This window comes from Trachemys scripta, chromosome 2 (assembly GCF_013100865.1).
Source record: "Trachemys scripta elegans isolate TJP31775 chromosome 2, CAS_Tse_1.0, whole genome shotgun sequence".
Taxonomy (NCBI): Eukaryota; Metazoa; Chordata; order Testudines; family Emydidae; genus Trachemys; species Trachemys scripta.
In genome coordinates, this window is record NC_048299.1 from 74,311,458 (window position 1) to 74,323,797 (window position 12,340).

At 43.8% G+C, this 12,340-nt stretch overlaps 1 protein-coding gene across 3 annotated transcripts in view; it reads right to left on the reverse strand.

Annotated features, from left to right (window-relative positions):
• Positions 1–10,406: 10,406 nt before the first annotated feature.
• GASK1A (golgi associated kinase 1A) overlaps positions 10,407–12,340 on the reverse strand; it is a 49,104-nt gene continuing 47,170 nt past the window's right edge. For all 3 annotated transcript variants that reach the window (XM_034760875.1, XM_034760876.1, XM_034760874.1), the window contains exon 5: positions 10,407–11,180. In XM_034760875.1, the coding sequence (XP_034616766.1) occupies positions 10,970–11,180 (211 nt within the window). In that variant the 3' untranslated portion in view covers positions 10,407–10,969. The remainder of the gene's footprint in view (positions 11,181–12,340) is intronic.

The following is a 12,340-nucleotide window of genomic DNA, read 5'->3' on the forward strand; positions in this document are numbered from 1 at the left end:
CCCTTGTAAGTATTCTCACACTTCTTATCAAACTGTCTGTACTGGGCTATCTTGATTATCACTTCAAAAGTTTTTTTTTCTTTTACTTAATTGACCTCTCAGAGTTGGTAAGACAACTCCCACCTGTTTATGCTCTCTGTATGTGTGTATATATATCTCCTCAATATTTATTCCACTCTATATGCATCCGAAGAAGTGGGCTGTAGTCCACGAAAGCTTATGCTCTAATAAATTTGTTAGTCTCTAAGGTGCCACAAGTACTCCTGTTCTTTTTAAGATTTATAGCAGTTTTTAAACCAGTGTTTCTCAAACTTCCTTAACCTAAGCCCCTCTTCTAGGTATGAAAATAACATGTAGTTGTGCCATTGCCTAGTTCTGTGCTGGGGATGGGGGGTTGAATTTTCCTCTTGACCCCCAGATGGTTCTCCGCTTGTGCCGTGAAAAATTGCTACTAACCCAGGCCATTTTGTCTTAGCTAGGGTCAATATACAGATTCTGTTCTCATTCATCTAAGGGGCTAATCTTTTTAAAAATGTACTAAGCTATTTACCGCAGTAAATTCTTGCCACCCTGGTTTTGCCCTCTATCGTGGATGCAGCTGCTTAAGGAAGTACCGATCCTGAGAGTAGTACCTCAAGGAAAGCTGTTGCTGAACCCAGACTGGCTGACACTGGAATGTCCATCCCAAAAGGAGGTAGAATTCAGAAGCACTGATTCCAAGCATGAATGAACCATTCTCCAGTGTTCCTCTCCACCAGCTGCCACTCAGAAATTCGGGATATCACAGCCTCAGGCAGCCAGGGCAGGCCACAAATAGTATAGGTCTCAGGGTCCTGTCATTATCCAGGTTTGATAGAGATAGGTTATAGAAATATTTAGTTTATTTAAATCTATATGATGAGAAATTTTTTGCATTTTGTCTAGAGAAATCTGGGCTCGGGAAGGCAAGTCCAGTGAGAGAAATCTCAAACTTTTTATTTCCCAAATATAGGTAGATCTGTCCCATCAGTGCCTGTATGCTCTTGAAAAATGACCTTCCAGTTTCTTTTATTATCCTTTGTGTACAGCATGCTGGCTCTGCTTAACATGTGAGCAAAGAGCTATCGTGTGTGCTTCAGAGAGTTCATAGCTGGGGTGAAAGTGGGAACTCAACCCAAAACCTCTTGAGAGGAAGATGAGTTTTTCCTTCGGTATTGTACAATGTGAGCAGGATCCTGTTATTCAGATTTTCTTTTCCTTTTAGAGGGAAGGGTGGTTATCCTAAGGTGGAAGAGGCCCTCTTCCCTCCTCAGTTCTAGGGATGATTATTATTATTTATATGGTAGCACCAAGAAGCCCTCCCCCAGGATCAGGTCTCCATAGTGCTAGGCGCTGTACAAACACAGGAGAAGGACCCTGCTTCAAAGAGCTCTGTGGAACAATGTGCAGGGATCTCTTGGAGCCGATGGACCATCGCAAGCAAAGTCTGTGCTTGATCTTAATTATTGTTCACATCATCTACTGGTGAAAACGTTAATAAAGAATGTGATTTCATTGTAGAAGCCGAGACAGCCGAGCCCTCTAGCATGGTAGGTTCTCTGAGCGCAGAACAGGTTTCAGTTACAAGCTGAGCAAACAGCTGCACGGGAGAGAGCATGACCTCAAAGTGCTGCAGGCAGAGCCCCTTCTAGGATTGCAAGGAGGGAGTTGATTCACAATTTCCTTTCCTCTGTTTGCTTTATTTGACAAACAATTATCATTCCAGACGTAATTGCTGGAAGAGCCCTATGGGACTCATAAACCTCTAACGCTGAAGGTTTTTCAAGTGAATAAAAAAGACCCAGTGACATTTTATTTATTTATTTTATTTTATTTTGCCGTTGTGCCCAGGATCTCCAGATCTAGATCAGGGTCCTGTTATGCTTGGCGTTGTACAAACACAAAGACAAGGTACCTGCCCCAAAGAACTTCAGAATCTAAGAGGTTCTGAACTAGTAAAAAATAATAAGTTATCACAGCAATTCTCAACCAGGGATCCGGGGCCTCCTGGGGGCGGGAGGGCTGCGAGCATGTTTCAGGGGGTCCTCCAAGCAGGGCTGGCATAGACTTACCGGGGTCCAGGGAAGTAAGCTGAAGCCTGGGGCCCTGAGCCCTGACATCTGGGGCTGACGCTGAAGCCTGAGCAACTTAGCTTTGTGGAGCCCCCTGTGGAATGGGGCCTCGGGCAGTTGCCCTGCTTGCTACCTGCTAAGGCCGGCCCTGGCTTTTATATGCAGAATAACAGTTGTTGCGGCAGAGGTGGGGCCCGGAGCTTTTATAGCCTGTTGGGGGAGGCCTCGGAAAGAAAAAGGATGAGAACCCCTGAGCTAACAGACGTTAATGAGAGAGTTAAAAAATAAAATGTCCCAAGGGTGGGGGGCAGAGGGCAGGGGGGACCCTTGGCATGTGCATACCTTCCCCAGCGGGGCTCAGTTTGGAGGAAATGTTCTCTTCTAGATGACAGCTGATATGCAAATGTAGAGGTGATCCAAGTCTGCAGCTGGTTCCCACTATAATACCAAAACACCTTGACCAAGATCTTGAAATGTAGTTCGAGATTCTGGGTGTCCAATTTGAAATACATTAAAGAGATCTGATTTTTCCAAGAGTGCTGAGCACCCACCCTCTGAAAACCAGGCTCCTTTAAGGTGTCTCAAGTTGGGCACCCAAAAATTGAGGCACCGGAATCACTTAGTCCCTTTTGAAAACCTTGGTCCTTGTGATCAAAGGATGTTAGAGCATGTTAGGTTGGTGGAAGCCTGAGTCACGTATTAGGCACAGTATTTGATGGGTCCTCCCTCAGAAGGTCAATACAAGGATATTCCAGTTCACACCACCTGCAGTTAAATTGACTATAATCTCCTTTTAAAAGAACTGTTTATTGTTACACAAACTGTAAATCCATTCTGCATATTGAAGTCTTCAGATTTTGCATGCGTGTGTGTGCGCACAAGAAGGTTATCTAATAAACTGTTTCTTAAGCTCCAACAATTCTGCTACTTATATCATAAATTCAGTGATCTTCCTGTTACTGATCATTAATCTGCTTCATCTCCTGACAATTTTATACCCTTTTGATAAACTGTTTGTCTAACCATTTGAAAGAAACAATGTCAGAAACTCTACTTGAGGCATTCTCCAAACTAATGAGGAAAATCCATCACAGGGAGAGTTTCTCTCTTTCTTCATTGGATATAAATAAAATGTCAAACTAATTTACCTTCATAAATCTTAAAAGCTATTGCCACAATAATATTCTCATCTTGGGGTGGGTTTTTCCTTTCTTTTTCAGCATAAATATTTAAACAAGTATCAAAGAACATAAATCAATCAAATTACCTTCTAAAAACTGGATTATTTTGATATCTGGTGATTTAGTGATAAATGTGGATTCATCTGCTAGATTTTGCAGTTCCCAGGGTAGGTATCTGTGCTTTCCTGCTCAGGGCATGGGAATGCTTTATGGGCTCATACTGATCTGTTATTGACACACAGGCACATATCAACACAGAAAAGGCTAAACGTGAGGAGTGATCAACACATTTATTTTTATCCAAACTGCACCATCAAACCTCTTGAGGTTCACAAGTCATTAGTAATGTTTGGCTTCTGACTTCCATAACTGTTCTCTTGGTTGCTGCTGCCCATGGGACAGGGCCGGCGCTTCCATTTAGGCGACCTAGGCGGTCGCCTAGAGCACCAGGATTTGGGGGGGGGCGGCAATTTGGCGGCGGGGGGGTCCTTCCGCGCTCCGGGGCTTCGGCGGCAATTCTGTGGCAGGTCCTTCAGTCGCTCTGGGACCCGCCGCCGAAGTGCCCTGAAGACCGGGAGCGCGGAAGGACCCCCCACCCACCGCAGAATTGCCGACGACGACCGGGAGCGCGGAAGGACCCCCGCCTAGGACGCCAAAAACCCTGGCGCCGCTCCTGCCATGGGATATAATTTACCAAGGGCCATCTCACATCGTTTGTTTATAAGCAGCTCTCTACGTTGGTTCCAATGAGGAGCTCTGCTCTTACTTATAGGTACATGGCTATGAATCCATTACTGTAAGCAATGCCTGTTTCATTAAAAGGAGGGAAGCCATGGGCTTACACACAGAGAAGAATTCCAAAGTGCATTTTATGAAAGCGCTCAATTTTTATTTCCTGCATTTGGATAGATGGACAGTGAATTTTTTTGATTACAAGGGGCAGGGTCACAAGTGATTTAGTGAGAAAGATATAAGCCCTGATCCTGCAGTGGGCTGTCTGTGGAACATTAATGTGGCTCCATGCAGGGGACTGCCCATGTGTAGGTTACAGCAAGGTGTGGGCTTAAAACATCTGAGAGAAAATTCTAGGAATTCTTAAATTCTTAAAGACTTTCAGTGACATGTCTTTACAGATTTCACGGTTTAGATTGTTAGATTCTGCTTGAATGAAAAACATCAGATGCTAAAGGCAATTATTATAGTTAACTTATTCATTTTTGTTTAGCTCATTTGAGCTAACAGAACTTTTCTGATTAACCAAGTACTGTGGGCTGCTAAATTTCCATCTGTAGAAAGGACAGCAGATAAGCAGAATTCTTTCTATCTATCTATCTATCTATCTATCACATTTGTGTTGTTTTAAAATGACTAAAGCTATGATATAGACTGATCCTGTGCCCTATTGAAGGCAATGCAGTACAGTCAATTGGGCGGTACAGGGGTGATTGGGCCCCTAGCTGACCTGCAGTGAATAACTTTGGAAAACCATCACTTTAACAACAATTCTGTCTCTGTTTCTCTCCTCTGATTCTTTATTACTAGGAATATTTGTACGAAAATAGGATCTGTCTTGCTGCTCCTGAGGGCTGTTCCCCACCCTAAGTTGTCATAAAATCATTTCCATGGCAATCAATTGTGGCTGAAGAAAGGCAGACGCACTTGTTATGAGAGTTTTTAAAGTCTGTAGTGTGTGTCACTGCCCTTTAACTCCTAAGAAGACAGACAACGAAATGCTGTGCTACAACAGGAGCTATACAGATAATCATGTGGCGTGTGCATTAAGGAGCTTGGTTAAACCATATGATTCAAAAGTACAGTATCCTGGGTAATAAAATAAACATTACCTGGCAACACTTGATGAACCTGAGATGGGTACTCATTTAGTCTTTGATTTAAATCCCACTATTTTCAAGGTTTCTTCTACATGACATTGCAAAGGCTGCAGCAAATGGTATTCTAGCCTCAGATTTCCCACCAATTTCTGTATCAAACACATTTGGATAATCTTGCAGACTGCTAGATGATGATCAGAGCTGCAGTTTTCATCCCTGTGATCCTAGTTGTGTTCCCTAGCTTCTGTTTGCCAGAAGCTGGGAATGGGTGATGGGATGGATCACGTGATGATTACCTGTTCTGTTCATTCCCTCTGGGGCACCACCGTTGGAAGACAGGATACTGGACTAGATGGACCTTTGGTCTGACCCAGTATGTTCGTTCTTATGTGGCTTTTTAAACCACAGCCTATAGTAGGGGGATGCAAAGGCGCACTACGCCAGCAATAGCTCCAGAAACATTGTGCCTCCAGACACTCTGCAGAGCTCAAGTGGCAGCTGGCTGAGCTCCCCTTTGCCAGGGTGCAGCCAGCTGGTGAAGGGGAGAGGCCACCTAGCCCTATACATAGGGCCCTACCAAATTCATGGTCCATTTTGGTCAATTTCACCGTCATAGGATTTTTAAAATAGTAAATTTCATGATTTCAGCTATTTAAATCTGAAATTTCATGGTGGTGTAATTGTAGGGATCCTGACCCAAAAGGGAGTTGGTGGGGTTGCGGTACTGCCACCCTTACTTCTGCGCTGCTGCTGGTGGTGGCACTGGCTTCAGAACTGGGCAATGGAGAGCAGCGGCTGCTGGCTGGGACCCCGGCTCTGAAGGCAGCACCACCGCCAGCAGCAGCGCAGAAGTAAGGGTGGTATGGTATGGTATTGCCACCCTTACTTCTGCACTGCTGCTGGCGGGGCGCTGCCTTCAGAGCTGGGCACCTGGCTAACAGCCACCGTTCTTTGGCTGCCCAGCTCTGAAGGCAGTGAAGAAGTAAGGGTGGCAATACTGCAACCCTCCTAAAATAACCTTGCGACCCCCCTACAACTCCCTTTTGGGTTAGGACCCCCAATTTGAGAAACGCTGGTCTCCCCCATGAAATCTGAATAGTATAGGGGTAAAAGTGTGCAAAAGACCAGATTTCATGGAGGGAGACCATATTTCACAGTCCATGATGCATTTTTCATGGCCGTGAATTTGGTAGGGCCCTAGCTATACGGTTTTCACCATCATTGCCAGTTCTAGAGTTGCCCCAGTGTTTCCAGTCCCAAAGTGCAACTATCAAGAGGGTGACAATTCCTGCTCAGTGGCACAATCGCCGAGGTGGGACGAAGCCTCCTTGAAACCTCTTTCCTGCCTATCCTTCTTGCACACCCACATAGGGCTCAGTCCAGTCTCGCCCTATAGCTCCTCCGCTTTACTTGCCTGTCTCATCATATCCACAGGGATGCCATTGGCTGCTTGCCAGACCAAAGCTGTGTTTGAGTTATGTGAGCATAGAAAAGTCCCCCAAAGCATCAGCTTGTATTATCTTTTTGCACACATGGAAGCTATAAATGCCCAGTGAAATTTGGTTAAAAAAAGATGCACTCCTGAGATGAGACTTTGTCAAGCTAGAGTAATTTTTTATGATCAAGTTATAAAACCCTAAAAGTAGGATAATGGGAAACCTGACACATCCTTAACTGAAACAGAGTGAAGGGCCCTGCCTCCCGGCCCTGTGCCTCCCTGATCCCGTCCCCAGCCTCAGCGCGGCTTGCACCCAGCCAGGGGCCTGGCTGCCAGCCCCTGCTGCAGACCCGGCTGCTGGCCCCCATTGCAGCTCTGCTTCCACCCCCACACTCAGCCTTGGCCCTTGGCCATGGCTCCGTCCTCAGCCCCAGACTCACCCCGAGCCTCTTATCCCTGTCTGCATTCTCCCTACCCCAAGCCGCAGCCCCACTCCTAGCCCTGGCTCTGAAGAACATTGGGGGGCACGAACAGAGGGAAGGGGTGGCATGACCCTCTAAAGTTTGGGGACCATTGATTTAGGCTGACCTCCTGCACGTTGAAGGCCACAGAACCTCTCCCACCCACTCCCGTAGTAGGCCCATAACCTCTGACTGAGTTACTGAAGTCCTCAAATCTTGATGTAAAGATGTCATGTTACAGAGAATCCACATTTACTCTAGCTTAAACCATCATGTGACCCCGTGCCTCACATTGCAGAGGAAGGCGAACACTCCCCAGGGTCTCTGGCAATGTGACCTGGGGAATATTCCTTCCTGACCCCAAATATGGCGATCAGTTAGATCCTGAGTTTGTGGGTGAGATCCACCAGCCAGACACCTGGGAAAGAATTCTCTATAATAACTGAGAGCCCTCCCCTGCTAGTGTCCATTCAGAACACACAGATGTGTATTAATCAGTAGCAGATCTTAGTATTGTTTTCGGGGGTTTTTTTTTCCATTTATTACACATACAGAAGTGACATCTTCCAAGTTTAACCACCCAACACACACACACACACCCATGAGAAAATGCAAAAAACTGCATGTTATGCCATGTTAAATTTGAACAGATAAAAACCACAAGAAGTCAGGAAATGCAAAGTTTTGGGTTCTAAAAGCAACATTAACTCAACTCCATTGTCCAACATACGTGTTTTGTGGTACACCTCTACCCCGACATAAAGCAATCCGATATAACATGAATTCAGATATAACGCGGTAAAGCAGCGCTCCAGGAGAGCGGGGCTGCGCACTTCGGCGGATCAAAGCAAGTTCGATATAACGCGGTTTCACCTATAACTCGGTAAGATTTTTTTGGCTCCCGAGGACAGCGTTATATCGAGGTAGAGGTGTATTGTTTGATATTAACATAAATATATCAGCCAGAAAAAACAAGACTGGAACATATCACACATATGGTAGATGGCCAAATGACTGTTGCTGTTTAACTTTTGCGGTACATTTTATAGATTTAATTATGTAATATTATTGTTCTTGTTATTATTTATTTATTCATGTAGCTCTCTAGCTGTGCATGGCATTTCACAGAACAAGCAATGACTTACCCTGTGCTCATAAGGGTTTACAATCTAAGGGCCCGGTTGGCAAACACTTACTGCTGAGCGTAGGGCTTACTATTACGAGGCATCCCTGTGATGTCATTGACTTCTTTTGGACTCCACATGGGCACAGCAGCCCACCTGTGCAGCTCAATCCCAGGACAACACAGGAGGTGACAACACATGGTGAGAATGGGGAAGGAGTGGGAGAAAGATGAAAGCAATGGAGTAATCCTATCCTGCCCTCATTGAAGTCAATGGTAAAATGCCCATTGACTTCAGTGGGACAGGATTTCACACATTAAAATGATGTGGTCTCTCTGGAGGCCAATGTAGTGTCTTGGTAGTTACAATTTTTTTATAGTAATAGCAATTGTTTTGACTTGAGGAACATGGCACTAACATAACTTGTATCATTTAATCTTTCTCTTAAAGAGAAATGAGAGAAAAGGAAATTGCTTGTGCAATTGGATGGTTGTTTTTTAAATGAGCCCCTTTAGATTTTGAAGCTCACACCTCACTGAGGGGAATATGGTGGGAGAGGGGTGAGTTCCAACCTTTTCTGCTCCTGTTATTTGCCTGGAGATCATTTTCTGTAAAACGGGTTTGTAGGGTAGCAGCACGTTTGTTTACATTGTGGTGGATTTTTGTAATAGAAAACAATTCAGGCCAAGACTTTCAAAAGTGACTTGTGATTTCAGGTGCCTCAGTTACTGAGTGTCTGACTTGGGACACCTTGAAGGAACCTGATTTTCAGAGAATGGTGCTTAACACTGTCTGAAAATCAGCCACCTATAAATTGTCTCAAGCTGAGCACTTGAACTCACTAGTCACTTCTGAAGAGGTTGGCTTTAGATTATATAGCAAATACTAACTATGCAATTAGAATGTCAGGACTATTGTAAAAAGCAACAGAGGGTCCTGTGGCACCTTTAAGACTAACAGAAGTATTGGGAGCATAAGCTTTCGTGGGTAAGAACCTCACTTCTTCAGACATCTGAAGAAGTGAGGTTCTTACCCACGAAAGCTTATGCTCCCANATCTGCCTGGCTGCTCAGACAGTGAGTGTGATTGTGCCTCTCTGTCTAGTGCTGAGACAACAGAGATTACAGAAACTGTAAATGTCTCACTGAAAAATGCACAGCAAAATCCTCTAAAAATACTTACTTATACATCATGGCCAGGAAAAAATTGCAAGTGCAAAATAAAAAAAACAATTGGGGAATCCAGTATTTTAGGGTCTCTTTAAAGTTTGCATTCTACAATCGTCCTGTATCAGAGGGGTAGCCGTGTTAGTCTGAATTTGTAAAAAGCAACAGAGGGTCCTGTGGCACCTTTAAGACTAACAGAAGTATTGGGAGCATAAGCTTTCGTGGTTCAGAACCTCACTTCTTCAGGCATCTGAAGAAGTGAGGTTCTTACCCACGAAAGCTTATGCTCCCAATACTTCTGTTAGTCTTAAAGGTGCCACAGGACCCTCTGTTGCTTTTTACAAATTCAGACTAACACGGCTACCCCTCTGATACAGGACGATTGTAGAATGCAAACTTTAAAGAGACCCTAAAATACTGGATTCCCCAATTGTTTTTTTTATTTTGCACTTGCAATTTTTTCCTGGCCATGATGTTTAAGTAAGTATTTTTAGAGGATTTTGCTGTGCATTTTTCAGTGAGACATTTACAGTTTCTGTAATCTCTGTTGTCTCAGCACTAGACAGAGAGGCACAATCACACTCACTGTCTGAGCAGCCAGGCAGATGTACAGTGACGACAAAAATAAGACAGGACTCAAGTAGGCTGTGCCAAAATTCTTAGCAGATAGCATGCTCAGAAGTCATTTTGCAGTTGCTTATCATTTTAAAAAATATTGTTCTGCAAACCAAGGAAGGTTTCAAGTTTTGGACAGCTGTTTTGCTGCTGCCATGTCCAAAAGAGGGTATTTAAAAGCGCTTTAGTAGGAGGCATTTTTGTTTAATTCTCCCATAGCTCAAAAGTGACAAAAGTGATTTAGTTCAAACTTTTCCAAATAAAATAAAAATTCACTCCAGACCTAGCATGGAAATTTGCAGCTCAAAAGGTGAATGTTTCAGGAAGCATTGAGTGTATGAAAACAGCGAGTTAGGCTAGAAAGTGCTTTGCAATCTTAACAATAGCAATTGCTGCCAGATGCTTGCTGCAATGCATTATGGGCCAGATTCTCAGCTGGCATGAATTGATCTACATCCAGTATCCATAGGCACATCGTTCATTAGACTGAGGAAGCTCACATGCTATTTCATTATTTATATAATAACTTTGGAGGTGCCACCCTTTTGTCTTATGTCAAACCAAACTGGTCATATTGACTATTTCTGAAACAGTTAATGCTTAATCAAAAGCCTATTGAAGTCAATGAAAAGACTCCCATTGACTTCTATGAGCTTTGGTCAGTCTCTCAAACTGTTGAGTTAATATTTCTCATGTTGTCCTTAGTATTTTGCCGTAACATTCAAGATAAGATTTTCAAAGGAACCTCAAGGAGTTAGGTGCCCAAAATCTCAATGAGATTCAACTCCTTTGAAAATCCAAATTGGAGTCAGTGCTCAATACATACTTGGTTAATGCATTTTCCCAGCCTTTCTGTAATGTGTCAGAAATTTTCTTCCCCCCATCTGTCTCTTCCTCGGATCTATTCTGCTTCTTCAGGATGTGCTGCTGAATTTGATTCTGAAGAACCAAGCACTCAAAATCAGCTTCTGAACATAAAAGCTTTAGAGGACTGAGGTATATCCATGGTTGCAACCTTGCACTTGATATCAGGCGAGTGTGTCGCTCTTGTAGGGGTATGTTTTAAAGTGATGAATCCTTAAAGATTGTCAAATTGTGTTCCTGAATGTACTGCAGTAGGATCTGTCCTCTTCTGTTAATGACTTGAAGCAAGTGTCTAAGTCCTGGGTAACCACCCTGGCTTTCCCAGAATTCCTGATCCAGGGACAGTGACTTCAGAAGCATGTTCTGTAAACATCCCGATTTGAGCACAGTCACAGCTGTCTCAGGAAACCTGATGAAGAAAATCAGAAGAGGGAAAGAAAAGGAGTTGGAAAGATAAAATCATACAACTAAGGGGTTAGGGCAGGAGAATAGTGTCTGCTCCATTTCTGTCTCTGTCCTCAGAAGTAGTCAGAGTTCTGTTCTGTTCATATTTTATGCAAAGCAGAGATTGTTTTGGTGCTAACTATTTTTCTTGGATGCAGAGGTGTAGAAAGCGGTAACAGTTTAATAAGCACAGAGTGAGAGAGTTGTCCCTCGCCCAAAACATTTGAATCTGGATTTTCAACCCTTCAGTGTTCAGGGGGTGTTTTGAGCCTCAGTTTAGGTCTTTGTCCAGCTCTTGCGAGGATGCACAAGAGCAATTCGGTGTGAGAAATATACCCTGATATTAAAGGGCTGTTACCATGTTAACCCAATAGGTTCCAGGCATATGCTTTAGGCGACACAAGTGGCCTAAGTGTCTTGTGACAAGTCATTCCCTAGCACATGGAAAGGGACTCAAGCGGCAAGCTTTGGAGTGATGGCCAGATTTCAAACTACTCAAAGTCCAGGATTATTCTGGTCCAAGGGTTTGGGTGGTTCCCATTTCTGCTAACAAATAACAATGGATGTAAACTATATAAAACTCTGCTGGTAATAGGCGAGCTGCTTCGACAACAGTGCAATCAGAAATGAATCCAAATTCAAATCAGAAGGCTGATAACGTGTGCAAGCTGGATATGCGATGACGCATGAAATACTGAAATACCTGTTTGTTTGATAGTTTGGGCAGCTGCCAGTTACAGGGAAAATAATATGCTTTATAGTTTCTGAGGTAGTCATTAGCTACCCCCAGTGTGAGATATAAATATTCACCTCAGTGTGAAGTATGCGCACATAGGGCCTGATTCTGATCTCACTCTAATTTTATACCACTGTAACTCCATTCATTTCAGTAGAGCCACTCCTGATTTACACAGGTGCATGTTAGCTTGGACTGAGGCCCTGATATCTGCATATAGGACCTTATCCAAAGCTCACTGAAATCAATGGGAGCCTTTCCACTATCTTGAAGGGGACCTGGCTCCGCCCCCATATTGAGACTTGAGCGAAAAGGCAATCCAAGAAACTAAGATATACAAACGTGGGATTGCACAGCTTTCAGTAGTGGTATATGCGGAACAAACATCT